Genomic DNA, 25,454 nt, shown 5'->3' on the forward strand with positions numbered 1-25,454 from the left:
CAGCTCCTTCAGAGTACAGCTCCCTCAGCAGAAATCAGAGCCTCTGCTTCAACAAGGTGGAGAGAGAAAAGTGACCCTCAAAAGCTGCCCTCTGACCTCCACAGGGACACCATGGTATGTACATATACAAACACACACAGCAATAATAATAACATTTTAAATAAAGGGAGGAAAGTGTAGCTAAATCCATCCGAAACCTTATGTTTTCCCACCCATTCACTTTGTTTCCAGAAATTATGACTCTGAGACTTAGTACTTCACAAATAACTGTCTAGGCTAAAAGCTTTGCTTGTTCCCAGCTAGCTCATAACTTAATTACCTATTTATTCTATTCTAAGTCATACCTGGTCCTCAGTTGCATGCAGCTGTCTTATTCTGTGTCTGGGTGAATCTCCCATGCCTGACTATCTCCCAGAATCCTTTCTCTCTCAGCCAGATGTCCCACTTTCTAATCCTGTCTCTGCTCATTGGCCATAGGCTTTTTTATTGACAGATAAAGCATCCATACATTGCACGAGAAATTCTTTCTTTCTTTAAAAGATTTATTTATTTATTTTATTTACGTGAGTACACTATCGCTGTCTTCAGACACACCGGAAGAGGGTATCATGTCTTATTATAGATGGTTGTGAGCCACCCTGTGGTTGCTGGGAATTGAACTCAGGACCTCTGGCAGAGCAGTCAGTACTCTTTTTTTTTTTTTTTTTTTTTTGTGGTTTTTCGAGACAGGGTTTCTCTGTGTAGCTCTAGCTGTCCTGGAACTCACTTTGTAGACCAGGCTGGCCTCGAACTCAGAAATCCGCCTGCCTCTGCCTCCCGAGTGCTGGGATTAAAGGCGTGCGCCACCACGCCCGGCTCAGTCAGTACTCTTAACTGCTGAGCCATCAAAAAAAAAAGGTAACCTTTTTTTTTTTTTCAAAAAAAAAAAAAAAAAAAAGGTAACCTTTGAACAAAGACTAAAAGCATGAAGGAAGCCTGAGAAACTGTGACTCCTAAAAACATGAGCTGCTACACCCGTGAACTCTCACCAACATGGCTGCCTAAATAGGGGCTAACCAGGGCTGACACCAGAAGACATGAGAATGTGGTGAGGGAAGTTCCATAGGCCTCAATTCTACACCAGGCTGTGGGTAGACAAAGAGCTAAGGCAACCAAGGAAACTAACCGCTTATCCAATACCGCAAGATCAGCCTGAAAACATACATATAAGTAACACACAGAGACTGAGCAGGTTGTATTTGATAATTTAGGAACACACACAATATTAAAGAAAAAGAATCTGAATGTTAAGAGGGGAGCTGCACATGGAAGGGATTGGAGAGTGGGGTGAAAAGGGAGGAAATAATGTAATTATATTATAACCTCAAAAAAAGAAAAGCGAGAAACAAGCCACGCACCCACCTGAAGGAGATACACATGACGTCTTACTCGGCTGACAGAGGGACGAGCACACCCCAAAGGCCTGGGGTGAGTGCCAGTTTGGAATCTGCAGGGTCCATAATGATGCAGGAGCTGTGGTGCTAGAGAGATGACCCAGCTGTTAAGACCACTGGCTGTTCTTCCAGAGGGCCCAGGTTCAATTTCTAGCATCCCAATGGCAGCTCATATCCATCTGTAACTCCAGTTCCAAAGGATCCAGTACCCTCTTCTAACCTCTGCATACATCATCAGGTAAGTATGTGGCAAAAGACTCATATGCATAAAATAAATGCATAGGGTTTTAAAGGATGCTTGCGGGCTGGAGAGATGGCTCAGCGGTTAAGAGCTCTGACTGCTCTTCCAAAGGTCCTGAGTTCAAATCCCAGCAACCACATGGTGGCTCACCACCATCTGTAATGAGATCTGATGCCCTCTTCTGGTATGTATGAAGACAGCGACAGTGTACTCATATACATAAAGTAAATAAATAAATCTTTTTAAAAACAAAGCAAAACAAAAGGATGCTTGGGATGTCTACTGCTGCACAGGAATATATATGCTCTGCCCAGATGTCCTGGATCATTTTAACCCCCATTCCCAATGCTGTTGTCCTCCCACGACCACACCCAGAATACTGACATTCACAGACAGAAGCAGGAAGTGCCTGGGAGTTAGCCTTCCTTGTCTGCACCTCCATAGTCTTAAACTATGATGGCTACACTGATGGATAGCCCATGTACCAGGCCCCCTGGATCATCAAGCTAGGGCCGCTCACTGCTTGAACATGTACTGGGTAAGCCATGGCACTGTGTAGCTATCACATGAGAAGCATAGCATCTTCCAGTTTTCAGCGAGGGTGATGAGGGCATAGTACCCTGCTGGGCTGAGTCATTCCACTGGGTCAGAGCCCATATCATAGCCCTTAGGACCTCTCAGTGAGTGCAGAGCAATGGACTGAAGTTCACAAGCACTGGCTCTGCTCTCTGTCACTACAAAGGGATGTCCTACTCAGCAGTGAACTTGCCTTGGGACAACTATGGAACAGACCTTCCATGGATAGACCTACCATGGGCCCTGGGGAATTATAGATCCTCTTTCTTCTTCTTCCTCCTCTTCTCCCTCCTCCTCCTCCCCTTCTTCTTCTTCTTCTCCTTCTCCTCCTCCTTCCTCTTCTTTTCCTTTTTCTTCTTCTTTTTTATTTATTTATTTATTTTTTTTAAAGATTTATTTATTTATTATATGTAAGTACACTGTAGCTGTCTTCAGACACTCCAGAAGAGGGAGTCAGATCTTGTTACGGATGGTTGTGAGCCACCATGTGGTTGCTGGGATTTGAACTCCTGACCTTTGGAAGAGCAGTCGGGTGCTCTTACCCACTGAACCATCTCACCAGCCCCCTTTTTCTTCTTCTTTTCTTTTTTAAGACAGGGTTTCTCTGTGTAGCCCTGGCTGTCCTGGAACTCACTCTGTAGACCAGACTGACCTCAAACTCAGAGATCTGCCTGCCTCTGCCTCTCTAGGACTGGGTTAAAGGTGTGTGTCACGACTGCCTAGGCTATTATTAATTTAAAAACAAAGCATTTATTTGATTACTTTGCTGCATGTATATGTGCCATCCCTCACGTGTGAAGGTCAGAGGACAGTCGTTGAAAGTCAGTTCTCTCCTTCCCCCATGTAGGTCTCAGGGATCAAATTCAGATCGTCAGGTTGGCAGCAGGCACTTCCAGTGCTGTTCTGGCCACAGTTTACCCGCTGAAACCATCTTGCAGGTTCCCAGATCCTCTTTCTCTTCTGATTCTGACCTTGCTCAAAGTCAGTAGGTATGAGAGCATCTGTCACTCTAGACTTATGTGCTGGTGCCAGATAAGGCCCTTCCCTCCCCTCTCTCCTCCACTTTCCCTTCCCAGGTGCCACCCCCTACTCCTGCGTAGGGGTCTCCACCCATCTTCTCTTTCACTTATTAAAGCACTCATATGCGCCAAAGACTAAGGACACAGCTTCAGCAGCTGGGTGTCACACAAGAAGTGTCCCCAAAATACTGCATTGTAAAAGGGGCATCTGCCCCCCAGAGACCTCACTGGTTTTATTTTTTATTGTTTGGTTTTTCGAGGCAAGATTTCTCTGTGTGACATGGCTGGCTGTTCTGAGCTCACTTTGTAAACGGGGCTGGCCTCAAACTCACAGAGATCCACTTGCCTCTGCCTCCTGAGTGCTAGGACTAAAGGCATGCCCCACTACTGCCCAGCTGAGACCTCACCATTTTTAACATGAGCTTTGTCCCAAATTGGGACTTACTTGTGTTATTACAATAACCCTGAGTTGTTATAATATTATATTACTATTATTAATATAGAGTAATTAATATAATATTTATATTATATAACATCTCATTATATATTATATGATATTGATGTTTTCTTTTATATTAATTATGATATATAATATATATTATATAGCACCTACTTGTATTTTTGTTTGTTTGTTTGTCTTTTCTGTTTTTTTCGAGACAGAGTTTCTCTGTATAGCCCTGGCTGACCTGGAACTCACTCTGTAGACCAGGCTGGCCTCGAACTCAGAAATCCGCCTGCCTCTGCCTCCCAAGTGTTGGGATTAAAGGCATGGGCCACCACCACCCGCTACCTACTTATATTATTATAACAACCCTGAGTCTTAGTCATTCTTCTATTGCTCTGAAGAGACATCATGACCAAAGTAATGTATTAAAGAAAACATTTAATTAGAGGCTTGTTTACAGTTTCAGAGTGTGAGTCCATAATTGTCATGGTAGAAGGTATGTGGGAGACAGGCATGGCATAGTAGCTGAGAACTCACATCTTGTCCACAAGAAAGAGGCAGAGACTAGGCCTGGTACCAGCTTTTAAAACCTCAAAGCCTAGCCCCAGTGACACACATCCTCCAATAAAGCTACACTTGCTAACCCACCAAATGAAACTAAGTATTCACACACATGAGTCTATAAGGACCATCCACATTCAAACCACTACAGTCCCCCTGACCATGAGACATTGTCATGCCTTCTATTCAAGGGAATGTCTATTTTCCTGCTGGGCAGTGAGCACGGGGAAGAGAGGGAGCGGGAGAAAACCTGCGTCCCACCAGACGAGGGAGGACTGTCGCATGCTTTCCATGTGGCCCTGGAGGGTGTCTGGCTGTGGGAAGCCACTGGACCCCAGCTTGGCAGGGGTGGGGGTGGGGAATGGACAAGGGGCAGCCCTAGGTCTCTGGGCTTCTCGGAGGCCAAAGCTAACAGGTTCTCAGTCTTGGGCATCCCACACTGGATACCGCAGAAGAGCTGAGAACAAATGGGAGGCCCCAGGGCAGCTTGGTTAGCCCAGGGTCTGAAGGGAGGAGAGGGCAGGGGGAGAGGGAGCTCTGGGTGGTTCCCGTGCGGGTGAGAGTTCTTGGTCCAGTCTGTGGCTGGAGCGCAGGAAGGCTTGCTTTCCAGTGGACAGGAGGTTAGACGCTGCAAAGCCTATCCCATCGTTCAAGTAGGGCAGGCCTTGATGAGCAGACACAGTCTATGGTTTTAGAGCTTTATTGTAGAAAGGCAGGGAGAAAGAGAGAAGATAGAAAGAGCGAGAGAGGGCCGGCCATGGCCACATGGAGGGGGGGAGGAGGGAGAAAGAGAGAGAAGGAGGGCTAGAGGGGAAAGTAAGAAAGGTGAGAATTTAGAGAGAATGAGGAGGGGCCAAGCAGCCTCTTTTATAGTGGGCTGGACTATCTTTCTGTTGCCAGGTAACTGTGGGGAGGAACATACCTGGCTATAATCAGGTAACTGTGGGGGTGGAGTTTAGCTAGAATGCCAGGAGCTTGGGACATTGTCTGTATGACTTATAGTCACAGAATTATGGAGTTGGGGGCTCTGTGGTGTCAGGCACCTGTCTGTGGGAACGTGGCTCACTGTTCCTTCCCTTGTAGGGCTTTCTACTGGGTCGCCAGAGCAAGCCTCATTCAACCAAAATAGGCTGCCTATTACGGCCCCACATTTTCTCATCCAGGAGTCAGCCACAACTTATTGGCTGAACACAACACTACCTTCTTACATCTATACCTACAGGTTAACAAATCGGAGACTATGTTCTGGTCTCCTCGACAGTTGTCAAACTCAGGGTCCTACAGCAAGCTCTAGAACTATTGATACATTTCATTGCTTGAGATTGTAGAATGGAGGTCTGCCATTTCTAGAAGGCACGCCCCATTTCTGTCGCGGAGTCTCTCTGAAGTGTGGCAGTTTGCATCCTCAAGGCCAGCAGGATGACAGCTCTGTTGGCTGGATCTGTCATGTCAGGAAAGCCTGCCCAGGCTAACTTTCCTTTATGCAATTAAGAGTTGACTAATTAGGGACCTTAATCACACCTGCAAAATCATTTTACTTTTCCCAGAGAACCCAGTATGGGAGTACAATCCTAGTCTGTTCTGCAAGCTCTCCCCACGTGAGGGAAGGGATACTCAGGCTATGTGCACTAGGAACCTTGAGCCTATGCCTTGGTTTGACTGTAGAGTGCGTGGATGAAAGTGTTGTGTGATCTCCCCCGTTGGTCCTTCAGGGCTCCTGCAGGACTTTCCAGGGAAGGGCAACAGCTCAAAGAGGACCAGTCAGCTTTGCTTTTACTCATTGCACCCACAATGACGACCCCGGGGTAAGACCAGCAACGAAAACTACCAGCTGGACCCAGCCAACAGAACAAGGGGAGGGGATACATTCTGATAACCTGAAGCCACACTTACATGGTTCACGCTCCCCAACTGTGAGTTGAGACCCCTTTGGGGTCACATAATCAGAAATACTGCATATCCGATATTACAATTCATAACAGTAGCAAAATTACAGTTATAAAGGGTCACAACACCAGGAAGGTTGAGAACCACAGAGGTAAGAGGACCATTTCTCTGTGGACAGCAGCTCACGAAGGCCAGGAGAGGAGTCTTTTCCTTATAATGAATCAAACATCAGAACAGCTTGCGAGAGGCAGAAGAAACTTTGTTCCTCAGGATGAGATGACCTTCTCTAGAGGTTGACAACCATGGGACAGGCTTCTAGGGGACACCTATAAACTTCTCTATTTTTGGAATGAATAACATCCAATATTTCAATTAAAAACAATCCAACATAACCATTCTCAGAATACAGTCAATGACCAAAAAGTGCTAACCACCACTGAAATTTGGGGTGAGGGGCTGGGGAGATGGCTCAGTCTGTAAGTGCTGGCCACAAGAATATGAGAATTTAAATTTGGATTCAGAGCATGCATGTGAAAAGCCAGGAGCAGTAGTACTGGCTGCAATTTCAGTACTGTTGTGTTGATGTGTGTGTGTGTGTGTGTGGTTTGCTGGCCAGTCCGACCAATCAGCAAGCTTTATGTTCAGCTGAGAGACGCTGTCTCGAAAAATAAGTTGAATAATGATTGAGAGAGACTCCTAGCAACCTCTGGCTTCCACATGCATAGGCACATACTCACACACAGGCATACACACACAAAGTGAAACAGAGAAACAGGTCTAGAGAGGGCAACAGGGACCATGTAAGAAGGCATAGTCCTGATATGCTTGGATTAAGGTTGTTGCCACGGAGAGGTGATTCTGGTCCAATATAACCACGGGGTCCGCTTGAAGAAGCGTGAAGATAGTCAGTCAGTGGTGGTGAAGTGTCCATAGGATTAGAAATGTGAGCCAGGCGTGGTGGCGCACGCCTTTAATCCCAGCACTCGGGAGGCAGAGGCAGGCGGATTTCTGAGTTCGAGGCCAGCCTGGTCTACAGATTGAGTTCCAGGACAGCCAGGGCTATACAGAGAAACCCTGTCTCGAAAAACAAACAAAAACAAAAACAAAAAAAAACCTAAACAAACAAACAAGAAATGTGAGCAACACAACCGTGTACCAAAGGAGTGACAGTGGTCTCTAGAAGCCAGCTGAGGCCAGGGGCTGGTTATCTCTTCAGGGTCCTTAGCCTTGACTTTAGCTCAACGTCTGTGACCTGGGACATCTGCACTCCAGAGCGTGTCATGTTATGCTGCTCTATTTGGAGCTGTTTGTTACAGCAGCAACTTGACGCAAATCCATCTACTGCTGGGGAGCTATCTGCACCTTTCAGTCATGCAGGGAGAAAGGCAATTTTCTCACCGGACTGACTTTTGTTTCCGAAAGCTTCCACAATGGCTCACTAAGACTGCCGAGTGATCTGATATGTGGATAGGTGGTCATCTTCTTCATCCTGTGGCCTCCTCAGCTTGCACAAGCACAGATACCCACACATTCAACTTACCTGCTCATCCATGCCACCCCACCGGGGCAGAACAACTCTCTACTTAGGTGACCTCGGGTTTGCTGTCCTGCCAGCTAAGAGCATTTTTCTCAGTAGCATAAAGACTTTGAGGGGGAGCAGAAGGATTTCAGTCAATGTACTTTCTATACATATCTGCAGGGGTGCAGGGATGGAAAGCTGAGATTTTCATCAGTGAATTTGCACCTTCAAGAAATGGTGCAATCTCGGGGAGACTTGTATAATCCTGTGCCCCCACCCCATTCTAATAAGCCAATCATGAAATCAAAAGACAATCCTGACCCTTACAAATCCCCACCCCTCCTCCAGCCCAGCCCTAGACAACAGGTGAACGGAACAAAATCTATGTTAATGTCCAATCAATATCATTAAGGGAGGATAGCATCTCCAGTGTGAATAGTACAACCCTATAGTGCTTAAACATTTAAATAGATAGAACGTGTGTGCCTGTGTTCTCCAAGTAGGGATGCATCTGTGCATATTCATGCAGGCTCGAGTTTAGGGAAAGAACTGGGCTAGAGGATCCCAATGACTTAATACAGTATATGAATTGCTTCTTCTCTTTCGTTTCCTTATTTATATGTGGTTATTTTTTTTCTTTTTACAAAGAACAAGACCACTGGCCTAATGGAAAATTCGATTAAATAATTTTTCAATGTGTGTTTCCAGCGAGGCGGGCTACATCCAAGAGGGAAAGTTCCAGATCCCACTTGCACCTCCCAGGAGCAATGGCGGAGGGAGTCATTCCTGCAGCTGTGGTTTGTAGAATTATTCTGTGGCCTGCGGCCTGAAAATCCGAATACAGATTTGACCATGAAGACGGGTTCTGCTGAGTGACCCAAAGAAAGACTGCTTTGGACTCAATCTGGGATGCCCTGCGGTTCTCTTTTGAGACCTCTCCCTCTTTGCTTTATAAACACACTCGCCAAGGTCTACTTGCAGGTGTTGAGACCGTGGTCGCAGGCCTGGGTCACCTCTGCAGTCACCCCCCTCCCTTCCTGCGGTGGCGTTTTTTGTTTTAACTTATCTGAACCGGTTACAAAACCACACTCCCACGAATACATAAATAATGGATGGGGTGATGTGTTAAAGAAATCCCCACAAGGCCTGGCAAAGCTGCAGTGAATGCATTTCTGCTGTATCATATTTAACTGTTTGCAAACGTCTGCAGGAGGATGCACAGCGCCTAGAGACTCCTGGGCCTATCGCATCTCTCTTTCGAGGACCTGGCCATTCTGGCATGAGGAGTTACGAGGAGGGTAGGAGGTGGCAGGGATCCTGGGCCTGAAGGATGAAGGGGGACAATGTAGGATTGCACTGCACCTCACTCGGCTTGGCAGCAGCCAAGCATCCATCGGTCTCCCGCCAGGACTGCGGGGGAGAGGACAGGCCCCTTTAAGAGCCTTCGCGCGTCCCCGCCCCGCGAGCGCTCATTTTCCCTAGCAACCGCCCCGGGGGAGGGGGAGGCCCTGGCAACGGCGCTCAGGCCCGGAGCATCACGTGACGGCCCGCAGCTGGAACGCGAGCGCGCGCCCCGCCGAACGCCCGCCCGCCGGGGGCCTGAGCGCTGGGGCGCGTGCGCGAGCGGTGCAGCACCGGCCGCGGGAGCAGGGAGTATTATGGGCTGTGGGTGCCGCTGAGCAAGATGGAGCTGTCTGCAGTAGGCGAGCGGGTCTTCGCGGCCGAATCCATCATTAAACGCCGGATCCGCAAGGTGAGCCCTCGGCCCGGACGGCCCTGTGTTCCCCGCGGTGGTGTCGGAGCCCGCGGGGCCCTCGGGGTGCAGTGGTCCGGCTAGCCGGGTTCCCTCAGCCACCCCCGCGCCTCCGCCTCCTCGCGTCCCTACATCCTCCCCACCCCCACTCCCTATTTTTTTTTTTTTTTCTTTCTGTTTTTCAGGGACGCATCGAGTACCTGGTGAAATGGAAAGGGTGGGCTATCAAGTGAGTGTCGTGGGTCGTTGGCATGGGGACTGGGGAGGCGGCAAGAAGACACCTGGGCCTTGGATAGGGGGTGCGTGCTTGAGCCCTCGCGGTGTGCCCCTGCCCCTTGGGTTTTCATTTTGCTCTTCTGTACGCGTGACTCGGCAGGTACAGCACTTGGGAGCCAGAGGAGAACATTCTGGATTCGAGGCTCATCGCAGCCTTCGAGCAGAAGTGAGTTGGAGAAGCTGGCAGGCGCAGTGGGGCGCCGCGCAGGGAAGCGGGAAAGGCGGGCAGGGTCGGGGAGTGGGGCCCAGGAAGGGACCCTTTTTCATCTTTGGCGTTTCTTGACTACAGGGAAAGGGAACGTGAGCTGTATGGGCCCAAGAAGAGGGGACCTAAACCCAAAACTTTCCTCCTAAAGGTAACCTGGCCCAGCCCCAGCAGCCCCCGCTCGGGCCCCCAGCCAGGGCGCAGCACAGGGCCGGCCTGCAAGGGAGGGACAGATCCGCCGCTGCCTAGGCGGGCAGGCTTTTCCAGAGGGGCCCCAGCTGGGCAGGGGGTGGTTGTGAGTCCCTGACAAGTCCCTGGCAGCAGGCCGCAGCCAGCCAGCCAGAGGGGCCTGGGAGTGGGGTAATCAGGGATGAAACCAGGAACTGGGGGTGGGGGATCGACTGTGCTCCTGGAAGCCGGTGAGTAAAGCAGGTGGGGCATATTCAGGGGAGGAGGTGACTGGGAAGTTCTTTTCCATAGTGAGACCCGTCAACTCCTCCAGCCTTGAACACACTGGCCTGTTTTGTGATTTAGAGTCTTGGAGCTGTTGAGTATAGATAGGCTTACCTCCTGGCAAAACACTGGCCTCCCATGCCCTATAGCTGCCCACCTCCTTTGGGGTGTATTCTGTGCCTTCTCCCATAGCACTTGGGGGCCCGACTTGAATTTGACCTTAAATTACTTCAACCTGAATTTGATCATCCACACTGGACTACCAGCTTTCGGGTCCTGAGCCTGTCTACCCCTAATCCTGATATTTCTGGAGATTCCAATGAAAATGGGGTGGGGCATGGTGAACATAGCCTGTTTGGCAAGAGAGCGAAGAACTTCATGGGAAGCCATCTTGGAGCGTTAGGGGTGTTTTTGGTTTTGTTTTGTTTTGTTTTTGATGAGGAAGAACAGAGCCTGGGAAGAGGAGAGCAAGATGATCCCTGTTGGCCACTTAATGCAAGGCGGCCGGTGTCCACCTCCATAGTTTCCCTAAAGAACTAACGATGCCCCAGGTCTTCTCACCAAATTTGGCACCAGCACAACACGGGAAGGGCTCCTTGGAGAAGAGACTGCAAGATGCAGAACCTCTTAATCTCCAATTTGTCCAAAGAGCTCCAAGCTCCGTGGGGGAAGGGTGGACCAGACCCCGCTGTCGTGGCCCCTCCTGTCCTGGCCCCCTCCGCCAGCCAAAGGACTGGATGTAAAGAATTAGCCTTGGACCAAATGCAAATGTAGAAAAAAAAAATCCTTGGTTTCTGGAATCCTATAGTCACGTACCCCTACTCCCTGCCTCTACCCACGGTGAATCTTCGGGGATTAATTTAGCAACCTTAACCCTGATGCTTGATGGTGGGGAGGGGGTGGGCAGAGCAGCTGGAAGACTGGTGGGCTATGTTGACAGCTTGTTGGCGCCCCTGGAGCACCCTCTAGTGGTCAAGGCGGTAATGATCTTGAGTATGGATTCTCAAAATGCCCTTTTCTTAAAAGTTGTCATTTCTGATTTGTTTTTGGACCCAGCAGTGCTGAGTCCTCTGCACGAATCAACTCCTTTAATCGTCTCAACATCCCAGTGGAGTTGATAGTACTAGTCCCCTTTTACAGGCGGAAGTTGAACACACATCTGTAGGAAACAAGGCTCAGAGATGCTAGCGCAGGGGGGGTGGAGCTGCCTGCTGTAGAGCCTTAATCCAGAATTTAGGAAGCAGCTGGTGTAGAGGGATGCTTGTGAAGGGATGCGGAGGGAGGTAGCTTAGGCTGGACCTGTTGCTTTGTGAGTAAGAGGCAGTTGAGCAGAATACACAGGTTTTTCTGCAAGGAGGAGTGCTGAACATCCTGGTGCCTTCTTGAGATGGCTGCCATGAACCCATTCCACACCCTGGAAAAGAAAACAGGTTAATAACGTACCCGCCACCACAGAGAGCTAGCAGCAGTGTCTCGATGCTGTCTGCAGTACTCCCCAAACCCTGGAGCCACTCCTGTCCTGTTAGTGCAGTGAATGTGGCCTGCAGTGATTTCGAAATTCACTAAGCAGACCCAAGTCCTGTCAAAAACCTCTCAACCCAAGGAGAATAACATCTTTTTGTTTGTTTGTTTAATATGTGAGTGCCTCTGTGTGTGTGTGTGTATGTGTATACCATGTTCGTGCCTGGTGCCCATGGAGGCCAGAAATGGATCCTCAGAATTGGGAATTACAGGTATTTGTGAGATGCCATGTGGGTGCTGGGAACTGAACCTGGGTTCTCTGGAAGAGCAGCCATTACTCTTATCCACTGAGCCTCTGTTCAGCCCGAGAACCGTATCTTATGCAGTATTGTTTAGACACTGTAAAATAAGAGATTTTTCTTTTTTAAGATTTATTTATTATTATAAGTACACTGCAGCTGTCTTCAGACACACCAGAAGGAGGTGTCAGATCTCATTACGGATGGTTGTGATCCACCATGTAGTTGCTGGGATTTGAACTCAGGACCTTTGGAAGAGCAGTCAGTGTTCTTACCCGCTGAGCCATCTCACCAGCCCCGGGATGTTTCTTATAGGCCATTTGAAAGCATGTTTTAGGGAAAGCTGGTTTCTCAGAAGCCTGGTACCTACCAAGTACTGGCTGCCTCCAAATGTGTGGTCAGCAGGTGCTCTAATGTTGCTCACGGGAGGACTGAGATGGCACAGAAAGGGCAATGAGGTTTGGACTGTTATCTTGGGTCCATTGTTTGCACACATCCTGACACTCCAAGGACCACTTGTCACCCCCCCCCCCAACCTCTGCAGGAGCTAGCTAGTCAGTGGGGGCGGGAGAGATGGCTCAGCAGCTAAGAGTGCTACTCAGTCAGAGTACCAGACTCCCAAACACCTGCAACTCCAGCTCCAGATCTGATGACCAGGGAGTAGAGGCAGGATGTGGTGTGAGAGGATGGCAGGTTCTTGTTTTTGAAGAGATCCCTTAAGCTCCCCCATCAATGTACCTGGGAGGGGTGTAAGGGGCCCCTTGTGGAACTCAACTGGACAGAGCCTTGGGAGCTAGCTGTGCCTGGCTCAGTGCTGCCACCTAGTGTCAGTCAGTGAATGTGGATGCTCCAGCCTGGATACAGAGCCCTGTAGTCTTCAGATGTGTTTGTTATCCCTTGAGGGTTTTGGGCTACCTGGTAAGAAGACATCTGTTCACTATAAGCCAGGATCCCCCTGACTGGTCGTGATCTGGGTTTGTCAGGAGGTGTACAGGTTTTCTCTTTGTACTCATTAAGCATCCAGTGTGCGGGGACTGTGGATGGATGGTGCCCCTAACTTCTAACTAGACTAGGGCGTCACATCCTAACCCCATGCTTTGCCCCATGGTAGCTGCAGTTGCTATTAGAGTTAGGATTCTTGTCTTCCCCTATTTGGTCCTCAGCCACAGCTGTCCACTCTTATCTTTGCATCCTCTGAGCACTGGGGTGTGGCCTGCATGGGTCTCTGTCCTCATGTCCCACCCTGGCCTCAGAAACTGCTGGGATTCTCTCCATATCCGGGCAGTGTCCAGTCTGTTTTCCTCTCTGCGTTACATAAAGTCACCACCTCCTTTCTGGTAGCCCGTGTCTCTAGAAAGTAGCACCTTATGGAAGGCATCCTTCAGAGCTGTGCAGCTGGCCCTCATCCTTAGAGAAGGAAAGGCTGGCTATGGAGAAGTCAGTGTCTGCTCTCTGTTCTAAGTCATCTGGCAAGGGGTGAGCTGGTGTGGGGCTCTCGTGAAGTCGTTAGCAGCTGAGCTGCTGTTGGGTCCTGGGGGGTTTCAGAGATCACACTTACCTCCACTCCATTGTCTTGTGCCCACCCACCCAAGGCCTAGGCTAGATTCTCACACTGGCTTCTGAGTATAGAGGCCTTTGGACCGTGGGTGTGAATGCACTCTTGCCTAGGGTCAGGGCAGAGAGTGGCTGGAGCAAGGGCCTTTCTTGAAATCGTGGTCATCTGAGGTCAGGAGGAATCTACTCTGGCACCAAGAAAATTAGCCCTTGGAAGAGTCCCAGGCTTGCCTGGGATCCGTAACAGGGAAAAGGGTTCCTCACAAGGTCCCTGTCATTCTTGCTGAAGCAGCAAGAATGGCGGGGGTGGGGGAGAGGTGGGGAAGGGTGGGGTGATGTGCACACACGATGACTTAGGGGTAGTAAAAAGACCTTAAGAATTACCTAGCCCTTGTAGACAAGTTACACACCACCGCCTCTCTGGACTGCTTTCCTGTTTGGTTCGGTTTGGTTTTTTAGAAGAGTATTATGTAACCCATACTATCCTCAAACATACAGTAGCTGAAGATAACCTTGAACCTACGGTCGGTGCACCTGCCTCCATTTACAGGTGTGCCCCACCATGTCAGGTTTATTTGGTGCTGGGACGGAACCTAGGGCCCCGTGCATTCCAGGCAAGCCCGAGCTGCACGCCCCAGTGCACTTTTCCTTTAATGTCTAAAGGGTCATAAGTCACTGATTGTTCTGAGTACTCTTTCTGAACGTGTACTGATGAAGCTCAGGGCTATCTGGCACAGGGGTGTCTAGGGACCGCGGGAAGTCTTGAGGTCCCACCCACGCCCCTTTGCCCGCAGGCCCGGGCCCAGGCCGAGGCCCTCCGCATCAGTGATGTGCATTTCTCTGTCAAGCCGAGCGCCAGCGCCTCCTCGCCCAAGCTGCACTCCAGCGCTGCGGTGCACCGGCTCAAGAAAGACATCCGCCGCTGCCACCGTATGTCCCGCCGTCCCCTGCCACGACCAGACCCACAAGGGGGTAGCCCTGGCCTGCGCCCACCCATCTCGCCCTTTTCTGAGACCGTGCGCATCATCAACCGTAAGGTGAAGCCCCGGGAACCCAAGCGGAACCGCATCATCCTGAACCTGAAGGTGATTGACAAGGGTCCGGGAGGTGGCAGCACTGCGCAGGGCACTGGGGCACTGGCCCGCCCGAAAGTCCCCTCGCGGAACCGGGTCATTGGGAAGAGCAAGAAGTTCAGCGAGAGCATGCTCCGCACCCAGATCCGCCACATGAAGTTTGGCACATTTGCGCTCTACAAGCCCCCTCCTGCCCCTCTGGCGCCCTCTACTGCGGGCAAAGCCGATGTGGCCTCCTCTGGGCCTGGGCTGCTCCTGGCCACCCCAGCTGCTGCCCCCTTTGACGCACACAGCTCCAGCTCTTCCGGCTGCCCCTCACCCACACTGCAGTCCTCTGACCCAGACGATGCACCACCCAAGCTACTCCCTGAGACCCTGAGCCGATCTGCGCCCAACTGGCGAGAGTCAGAGGTGCTCGATCTGTCCATCCCTCCTGAGGCGGCTGCCACCGGCCAGCGGGTGCCTCCTGATGTCACTGCTGCTGCGGGCCAGGCGCTACACACAGCTTTGGAGCCCACAGGTGCTGGCTCCTCTGAGCCTGAGGCTGGGGACTGGCGCCCCGAGATGTCGCCATGCTCCAATGTAGTCGTCACAGATGTCACCAGTAACCTCCTGACCGTGACCATCAAGGAATTCTGCAGCCCGGAGGATTTCGAGAAGGTGGCCGCTGGGGTGGCAGGTGCTACAGGGGGTGGGGGTGGCACTGGGCCAAGTAAGTGAGGGGCTTCCTCAAGGAGGGGGGCTTTGGGGGGCCTCCTTCCTGGAGTCATACTTGTGCTCCCACCCCGTCCCTGCCCTCAGACCCGTATGCCTGTGCTTAGCTTGCCTCAAATGGCTCAGTGTTGACCCAGGGATGGGGCTGGTAGCCCTGGACTTGGTTAGGGCCTTGGTAGGGCTCAGGAAGGAAGATCTGCTCCCTGGTGTACCTGGCACTGTCCCTGACTGTGCAGGTGGGGCCCACTAGATGGTTTCTGGGGGATCCCCAGAATGTGGGGTTCACCTATCCTATCTATATCCCCCAACCCTGCCTCTCCTAGCTTGCTTCTTGCTCTGTGTGCAGTGTCTGGTCTCGGTGCTATCTCGCCATCTGCAGGGCCCCCAGGAGATCCCACCTAGGGTGGGCACAGTCTCTCATCACCCTGGCACTGAGTGAAGGATGAGGCCAAAATGGGTCCCTCCCTCGACACCATTGAGGGTGGCAGCAGCTAGACCAGAGGTCTGCTTCCCTGCTTGCCTACGTGTGGACCAGGCCTATGCAGATCTCTTGCCCCACACACTGTCTCTATCCCAAACCCCCTTTTTGAAGGTGGAGGGGCTGGCAGACATGGCACCCTGCCACAGCCTCTGGGCATCTGAAAACCCCTTCAGTTTTCTACCAAAGGTGCTGCAAGAACCTGCTGTGGGAACTTCTGGCTGTGCATGTGTGTTTGCCCCTTGGCTCCTTCTTGTGTAGATCCGTGTGTGTGTTGGGTGCAGGGCCTTAGTTTTCCCTGCAACACCCTTTACAGTTCCTCAGAACAGGGTCGCTGAAGGCGTGGCCTCCCTTGCCTTAGCCAGGCCTGGCACAGTCCAGTCTGTGCGGTTTGTCGTGGAAGCCACAGGCCACTCTGATCCCAGGTTGCTAGGGGACGTGGAGCCCCCTCAGGCCCTTCTTGGGATGGTCATCTTGAAGGTCAGACCTTCACTGCTGACGTGGTACTGTGGGGACTGGTGGAGGAAGAGCCCAGCTGCAGCCTCCTCTTGCAGATGTTTGTGGAGGAAAGAGGAGGCCTAGAGACCTCCCCAGGGACTTCAGTTTCCCCCACCCCTCCGGTTTGCTTTTAACTGCTAAGGTTTCCTAACAGCCTAGCCTGTTGGAAGACTTCGGGTGCCTTGGGCAGCGTCTGTTGCCCTCTGCTGCTAGGGAACTGAGGCATCCATGCCAATGGCAGAGACCAAAGCCCCAGATTCAGGCCAGGCACCGGGAGACTAGCAGGGAGGGAGGGAGGTGCCGGTCCCCAGGCGGCACTGGCCTGCCCTTGGCCACTGCCTGGGATTCACCTGGGCGTTGACCAGAGTGTTCCTGTATGTGGCCTGAGCTGGCTTCTGGTGTACACAGCCCTTGGCAGCTTGCTCAGAAGCATGGGAAGAGGCAGAAGCATGGGACCTAAGGACAAGCATTCTGGTCTTAGAGGAAGATACTCTTCCTTGCCACCAGCCTGCCTGCCAGGGTCTGCAGCACAGCCCCAGCCCTCCTTGCCCCAGGGTATAAAACAGGGGCCCTCACAGGGCTTGAGGGGGTCACAGTCTGGCCCCACCTGGTCCCGTGTTAGCTCTCATACCGTCCAAGTGCCAATTGGCTTCTCCCCCAAATAAGGGCTGGTATTTCGCCTCTGTCCCCAGAAGGCGATTTCCCCCTCCCCCTCCCCCAGGTGACCCACCACCTGGGTGCCAGTTACAGGTGTTTGCAGAGACCATAGAAATGTGTTTTCCTGAGAGTCTGTGTCATTTGTGACCTTTTTTTGTAAAGAAGTTGTGTTTTCAGAGGTGATTTTATGACAGGAAAGTGAAAGAGTTAGTTTTGCAAAAAAAAAAAGAAAAAAAAAGAAAAAAATTTTTAAAAAGGAAAAAAAAAAGAAAAGAAAAAATAGAAAAAAAAAAAAAGACCATTGTAGGACTCCTAAGAGCATAAGGTGGGGAGGGAGAGAGCTATTTAAGAACGTATTAATGCAGCGATTGCACAGGTGAGTGGCAATGTTGGGGTGAGGGCGGAGGCCTGAGCTAGCTGGTGGATTCCCTGGGATAGAAGGCGCCACAGAGGTGGCCACAGCTGTCCTCCTTCTTTGACAACAGCAGGCAGGGTGAGTCTGTTGTGACATAGGAACATGCTTCCAGTTGCTTGAAAGGAAGGACAACCAGTCCTAAGGTGACTAGCGGGAATTGCAGGGGACAAGTGGATGGCAGTAGTGGGACCCGGTGGGACCCAACTTACTGTTGTTGCCTTTCCCTCAGGAAGGCACCTATCCCATCACGGGCTACGCTTCAGCTCTCTGGGTCACGTGGTTCCCAGTAGCTCCCCAGACACCCTAACGCCCCTGGCACCTTTGAGCATCCCTGGTTGGGAAAGGGATGCAGGCTTTAGAAAGCGGCTGACAGGGCAAAATCGCTGCATACTCTGCACAAGCCTCAAGGTGCATGGGCACAGGGAAGATGCGAGCCTGCCAATGAGCAGCCCTCTTCTCTCTCCTGAATGGTCTGGAGCAGGAGGCCCAGAGGCTGCACAGACTCCTTACACAGCCCTGCAACATCAGCCTACTGAAGGCCCCTCTCCCACCCCTGCTGCTTTTCATTTGCCTAATTACCAAGCCGAAGTTGCAGTCCAGTTTGCTTTATTTTTGTAAGTGAAATGACCCCCACGCCCCCTGCAGGTCGTGCCCTGTAAGCGCACCCTTCCCTCCTACTTGTCAGGAACTAGGAGTGGGTGAGTCCTGGGTCTTGGGTTTTGAGATGGAGGGTTGGGACCCATCCCTGCTGTGGTTCTTGCCCTGATCTAAGTCAGTCCCTCTGTGAAAGGCTGGACAGGGCAGCAAGGCCTCAGCATGAAGCACTGCAGGTGCCCAGCCTGAGGGGGCAAAATGAGCCTCCCTCCCCAGCTTCAGAGGGAGCTGGTGGAATGGAGTGTGTTGCCTCGTTTCAAAGGAGGCTGAGATACTTCACTGGAGTATGGAGGCTTCAGAGCCCAGGCTGGCCTGGCCTTTAAAGGGAAATGTGGGACTCCGACTGGCCATGGCAGAAACAAGGTCAGTCAAGGATGGACTGGCCTCTGGGGACCTGAGAGGCACCCCACCTTTTCTCCTTACTTTTCTGGTTTGTTCGGGTTTTCGGGGTTTTTGTTTGTTTGTTTTATTCTTCTTGTTTTTTGCACTTAATGGATGGTGGAACCCAGCCTGGTCGGTTCTACCCTTGGGTTCCGGTGCACTAGACCAAGGTGGCCTGCCTGGGGCTTCTGTGGTTCAAGGAATCACTTTTTAAAAGATAGGAGAAAACTTAAGGGTTTTAGTTTTGCTCTGTCTGCTTCTCTTCTTGGTTCAGGAAGCCCAGAGAGTGTGGTTCCTCTCTGAGAGACACTTGAGAAGCAAAAATAGGCACCTGGTCAGGTGGGGGCTCAGGACCCCACTTCCCAGCCTACAGTTCCCACTGTCCTTAAAGGAGTCGGGGCTCCGTTCCAGCCATGTGCAGTGCACCGGCTGTGTAATGGACCAGAGGGTCTGAAGGGGCCGAGTGGTGGGGTCAGACGTTGGGCATACCTGGGCTGAGGGGGGAAGCAGGCATCTTTTTGTTGGTTTTAACTTAAAAACACAAAGGCCTAAAGAAATATGTATCTTATAATTTTTTTAATTTTTAAGAAGCTCGTTTGATGAACTGCACGAATGGATTCTATATATATATATATATAATATACGTACATAGCTCTATATTTGGGGACGGGCACTGTCTCTTTTCTCTCACATTTTAAAGATGAAGTGTCTTTGCCTTTGTCTGTGGTTCAACCATCCAGCCCCCAGCTGGCTAAACTTTGCCTCCAGTGGTTAATGGCAGGAACGTAATAAAGCTGGCCAGTGGACGAAGGGGCGGGCCCCCAGTCTGCCCCACCCCTCGGGGAGGACTTCCAGTGGGGAAGATAGCTTATTTTGGACGTGGGTTCGGTAGATCTGGGCCAGGGGAGGGCGGGCTCGTGCTGATCACTCTGTCTTGTACGTTTTGTTCTGCTGCTCTTCAATATTGTATCGATGCCAGGAAAGGGGGTGAAACCTCCTTCACCCCCAAATAAATTGTCACATTCCGAAGCTATATCGCAGCCCCCTGGATGGGGTGTGTGCCTCGTTTCTTCTGGTTCCCGTGGCGGCTTTTTTTTTTTTTTTTTGAAGTGGTATCTAACCCACGCTGGTGTTACTCTCTGGAGTTATAGGTGTGAACCACTAGCCTGTGAGGACTTCAGACCTCAGGACACAGCAGATAAAGGCACCTGCTGTGAAACTTAGCAACCTGAGGTCAAGTCCCAGAGCCCACATAAAAGGGAAAGAAGAATGAGCAGCCCTGCACAGTTGTCCTCTCTCCACACCCATGACACGGCACGCTCACACGTACTTCATGCACAGGCATGGAGACACAGGGCTGGAGAGGTGGCCTAGAGTTGAGAGCACTTACTGCTCTTGAAGAAGACCCAAGTTCCAGTCACAGCACCCACGTAGGGTGGCCGTCAGTCGCCTGTAATTCCAGCTTTGCACGCATCAGACGCCTCTGGCCTCCAAGGACACCTGCATTCGCTTGCACACATCCACGAACGGATATACACACACATGTTCCTCTTTAAAAGGTAACTCTTAGAACTGAATCCACAAGGGTAGAGAGTTATCCATGAGGATGGGTGGTGTCAGCACTGGCCCTCCCAGCCCCCACCCACAGGGAACTGCAGGCCTGCAGCCTGCTTGGCCAGGAACACTGAGGCCTGCTACCCTTGGAAGTGCGGCTCTTGGCTGGTAGGCACCTGGAAGGCCAGGGGCCAGCACCCACAGAGCAACGGGCCACATAGATCTGAAGGGGTCCATGGCTGCTTTCCCCACTGGTTCTCATAGTCTGGCACCATATGGTCACACCTCTGAGTGACATGAGCCATCCCTGAGCACCTGAGCAGGAAGCAGCCTTCAGCGGTGTTCTGGCTGAGCTCTGGTGCCATGCAGCACATTCTGTGAACATCTGTTGGTCAGGTGTGGGCAGTGTCACAACCCCCCTCCCTTCCCACCCCAGTAGCCTGTCTCCACGCCCAGTGTCTCACATGCTCCTCACTTTGCGGCCCTATGTTCCCTAGGCAGAGCCATAGCCGTGGTGGACACGTCTGTATTCTCGCCTGCCTCCCAACAGGGGCTCTGCAAACTGCAGTGGAGCTCGGAACCTACAAGGCATCCTCTTCCCCCACCTCTTGTCACCCTACCCCAATACATGTCCCTCAAGACCACTCCTATTGTCCAAGTACCTGGCCATTGCACCCATCCTCTGGGCTCTGTCCTGACTGCACCTGGCATTGATTGTCCTGTGACCTCTTCTGACCCCTCCTTCAAGGATGGTTGCTGGCAGCTTGAGCACCTCCTTGGCACACCGCAGGCCCACCTTATCAAACTGTAACAGGACAGCGATGTTCTCCAACAGCTGAGAAGCAGATCTTAGCTGACTGTTTTAGCGCTGCCAGCAGCCTTGGCTTGTGGCCAGCAAGACCAAAAGGAGTGTGTATAGAGGTGTGTGTGTGTGTGTTTGGGGGGAGGGAGGGTTCTGCCCAAGACTGGCCATGAAGATGAGGGCTGCAGAAACCAGGGTGAACAGAGGAAAAACACCTCACAGAAGCACTGAAGGGGTGAGGCAGAGGTGTGCAGCCATGAAGACAGTACTGGGCCTTGGTGGCATTTGGTTTTTGTCGATGACCCCTAACCACCATCTCATCATCTTGAGAACCAACCTCATTGTTCCATTTCCTGGAAGCTCCCAGCAGGGGAGTTTTGTTTCTTGAACCGGACTCATGCAGCCCAGGCTAGTCTCAGCCTCACTAGGTAGCAGAGGCTAGCCTTGAACTCCTGATCCTAGTGCTTTTTACCTCTCAAGCGCTGGAATTACATACATGCCCCCACCAAACCTGGCAGTGGAACTCTGTAGATCAGGCTGGCCTCTAAGTCAGAGAACCATTTGCCTTTGCTTCCTGAGTGCTGGATTAAAGGCGTGTGCCACCGAGACTTTGTAACTCTTAGGAATTGCCTTAACTGGAATTGCTTACTAGAATCACCCAGGCCTGTGAGTTGTATGCAGGGGCAGGTGACAGGGCCAGTTAGTTGATTTGCCTCTCAGTTAGTTGTTTGCACCGTCCCAAGCTGTGAAGCAGAGGCCAGAGGCCATAGCCTTTTGCAGGCAGGACAATAGTTAAAAAGCTATTGCCCCTATCACACACCTCTGCTAAGCAGCTATGACTTTACTGTTGGGGGATTAATGAGTGACTCCCCCATCTCTTGGGGAGATGAAGGTTTGGTAGGGCCCAACACCATGAGCTAAGAGCAAGCCTGGTCTCCCATCTTGTATGTAGCAGGTGGGCAGTGCTGACTCTCCCCCAAGGTCAGGGCCATCCCTGTCCCAGGGTAAGGCCAGTGACTAGATGAAACTCAGACTTGGGGCAGGGTGAGGAAAGGGACTGAGCTGGGGTGAGAATGGTTGTTTGTTTGCAAGCCTGATTTGTTGATTTTGAAAAGCTGTTGAACTGTGTGAAGCGGATGGCCAGAGAAGCTCTATTAGAATGCCACGCCCCTCCTCCCAGACCAGATGAGGATCCTTCATCCTGATGCTAGCTTCAGTGAGGACACACTTCAGAAGGTCCCCTAGCCTGCAGAGGCGGGGCTCACCCGACACCTGCTCTTCAGTGGTGTACCATAGAGGAAATGACAGGGGAGAATGGCTGGGCCCTGGCCTCCTGCATTCCAGGCAAGCTGAGTATCTGTAAGGGAACACAGGAACCAGAAGAGTCCTCTGTGTGTGTGTGTGTGTGTGTGTGTGTGTGAGAGAGAGAGAGAGAGAGAGACAGAGACAGAGACAGAGACGGAGACACTATGGCCACTCTAGGGTGAGGTTTGAAGTGACCTCTGTAGTGCTGATGAGACCTGAACATGGAAGACAACAGTACCAGAAGTAGCTAAACTCTGGGTTGTTTGGAATGTGTAGGACTTGGTGATCAAGTGCCTTAAGAGTTTTCTAGAAGAAGCCTATAAAAACCACTGGATATGCGAGGCAGAGGCCGAGAGGGAGGAGTTGGCACTGCTCACAAGCCAAGAACCCAGTGAGGAGGTAGCTGGGGAGACGATGCAGTGGGTAAAGTGCTTGTCACACAAGCACAAGGCCCTGAGTTCAAACTCCAACCCCCGATGTCCAGATGTGGTCCTGTGCATCTCTAATCCCAGGACAAGGGAGATGGAGACTGGAGGATCCATAGGGCTTGCTGGGCAGTCTGTCCAGGCTAATCTGTGGGGAGTTCTAGATTCAATGAGAGACTTGGTCTCAAAAACTGAGGTAGAAGCCAGGTAGTGGTGGCGCACACCTTTAATCCCAGTACTCAGGAGGCAGAGGCAGGTGGATCTGAGTTCAAGGCCAGCCTGGTCTACATAGTGAGTTCCAGGACAGCCAGGGCTACAGAGAGAAACCCTGTCTCAAAAAAACAAAAAAAACAAAAAAACAAAACAAGACAAAACAAAACAGAAAACAACAACAACCAAACCAAACCACCACCACCACCAAAACAAAAACCAAAAAACCTAAAGTGGCAGTCAGTGATAGAGAAACACCTTCTATGGACTTGTGGCTGCTACAAGGAGGTCTCTGGGGAAATGTACACTCTCTCTGGAACACCTTGAGGGTGAATTAGACAGAGGGCCCAGGGGGACATTTAGGAATAGATTTGAGGCCGAACCAGTCCCTGCCAACCCAAGCACTGCTGGAGAGAATCTTTGTCTCTCCCTGATGGCTTTCAGCTCTGAGATAACTCTGCATCAGTCATTTTTTCGAAGACCACCAGGCACTTCGGGGTTAATTCTAGAGGGTACTGGGAAGGGGGTGGGGAGAGTGTTCCTCTTGCACTCCCTGTCCCCTTCCCAAGCTCATGCCTTCCATCTCAGCTGTGAGCAGCTGAGTGGTAAGAGACATGTCACACAGGTGAAGAGGCAAGGAATATTGGGGGGGGGAGCCCCCTAAATCTGTCCAGAGAGTGGAGCCTGGTCTAGGGTGCAAAGACTAGAACCTTCTGTAGTCAATCAAAATATTAGAGGCACTACATAAAAAGTCACAGGTATATTTTTTTTCAAATATTCAAGTTTCTAAGATAGTTTTTTTTAGAAGTCCCTGGAGACCAAAACCAAAGAGGAAATACAACATCTAAGAGGCAGGCGGATGCTGTCCCATAGCCACCCTGTGGGCTGATGGGAGCAGAATTAAGGCCTGGTGGGAGCAGAACTGGCCCCTGCAGGTCTTAGTTAAAGACCTTGAACTGCAGCCCTATGTAGGGATGGGGCTGGGATTGGGCCAGCAGAGCGGCAGAACCGGGATGCCTGTGCTGAGCTGGGCCCAAGCCTGGGGTGATCCCAGTACAGAGGTGGTGCCTGGGAACTCGGCTCACTCCTGACTCTGCCAGAAACACACAAAAAGAATCCTCTCTTGAGAAATTGTAACTCCAAACCTTTCCTGGCACAAAGTGAAAAGTGTGAACCTGTGTTTCTCACACAGCCCCAGAACTCTCAAATTGAGAAATTAATATCAAAACCAACCCTGTGTTGTGTGACACCAGAAAGCATGTGGGAACAGCAGACAAAAGTCTCTCTGGAACACTACCCACTGCCTAGGCCACATGGGATTCCCTCTGAAGAAACCCCCGGTAATCATGAGATCACAAGCTCAGAGGGCAGTACACAGCAAAGGCGCAGAGACGGACCATGGTTAAAGGATCTGAAACCCAGCACTTTTCTATTTGCAGTAAAGGGCAGGGGGCTCAGAAGCACTCAGGGAAGTTCTCTACCACTGAGCTATATCCCTGGCCCAGTTTTGACCCAGGGTCTCTCTCTTTATTGCCCAGACAAGCCATGAACTCACTCTGTAATGCTGGTGGGCTTCTACCTCCATCCCTGAATCTGAGATATAGAGTTTACACTGCCAGGCCTGGCTCCCAACACATTAAGTATGCATTGAGGATTTCAAAACTTAGCACATCTATCCCAAACAGAACATAAAGCAAATCTCAGTAAAAGTTTAAGAATCGGTGTCACAGATTACATTATTGGTTTAAGAATCGATGGCAGATCCAGGGCACTGTGCTTTGAAGATTAGGCTCACAACAGAGAGCTGAGAGCCTAGACAGATGTGTGCTTATAGGGTCAGGTGACTTGCTTATATTTACTTACTTATTGTGTGCTACAGGCAGATGGCGAGGTCTGAGGACAACTTTTGGGAGGCAGTTCTCTCCATGTGGGTCCTGGGCAACAATCTGAGGTCCTCTGGCTTGCCTGTCAAGCACCTTTACTTTGGTTCCTAGAACCTACAAGGTGACTCACAACCATCCTGAACTCCAGTTCCAGGAGATCTGGTGCCCTCTTCTGGCCTCCTATGGCACTGCACACACATGGTACACACACATACATGAAAGTAAGACTCCCACACATAAGTCTAAAAAATTTTTAAATTTTTAGATGGCTCCACCTTTAATCCCAGCACTGGGGAGGCAGAGGCAGGCAGATTTCTGAGGCCAGTCTGGTCTACAAAGTGAGTTCCAGGACAGCCAGAGCTATACAGAGAAACCCTGTCTCGAAAAACCAAAAAGAAAAAAAAAAATTAAATGTTGATGACAGTAAAGTAGCAATCCACAAATGGGCAAAATTGCAGATCAAATATTTTAGTAAAAGAATATATTTTGAATACACTGAATACACACACACACACAAAGTTCTTAAATTTTAATGACAAAAATGTTTTTCTTGATTTGAAACTGGGGGGGGGGGAGGGGGGAAATCCAAGCATGGTAGAGCATACCCTGACTGAGATAGGGAGACTGAGAGCTCCAGGCTGGCCTGGGTTATTTAGATAAATTGTCTCAACAAAACAAAAACAGATGACCAACAATAAGGGCAAAGGACTTGGACAGACAGTT

The 25,454-nt window shown here is 50.9% G+C and overlaps 1 protein-coding gene across 2 annotated transcripts; it reads left to right on the forward strand.

Moving 5' to 3' along the window:
• The first annotated feature begins 9,251 nt into the window (after positions 1–9,251).
• On the forward strand, positions 9,252–19,585 carry Cbx6 (chromobox 6). 2 transcript variants are annotated; one of them, XM_021183197.3, is made up of 5 exons: positions 9,252–9,434; positions 9,620–9,663; positions 9,811–9,876; positions 10,000–10,066; positions 14,477–19,585. In XM_021183197.3, exons 1-5 carry the CDS (start codon positions 9,366–9,368, stop codon positions 15,473–15,475), a joined length of 1,245 nt encoding a protein of 414 aa, XP_021038856.1. In that variant the 5' UTR covers positions 9,252–9,365; the 3' UTR covers positions 15,476–19,585. The 2 variants fall into 2 exon arrangements, with proteins under 2 accessions (XP_021038856.1, XP_021038857.1); XM_021183198.3 differs by having other exon boundaries at positions 14,531–19,585.
• Positions 19,586–25,454: the final 5,869 nt, after the last annotated feature.

This window comes from Mus caroli, unplaced genomic scaffold, assembly GCF_978045245.1.
Source record: "Mus caroli unplaced genomic scaffold, Mus_caroli_1 scaffold_16, whole genome shotgun sequence".
NCBI lineage: Eukaryota > Metazoa > Chordata > Mammalia > Rodentia > Muridae > Mus > Mus caroli.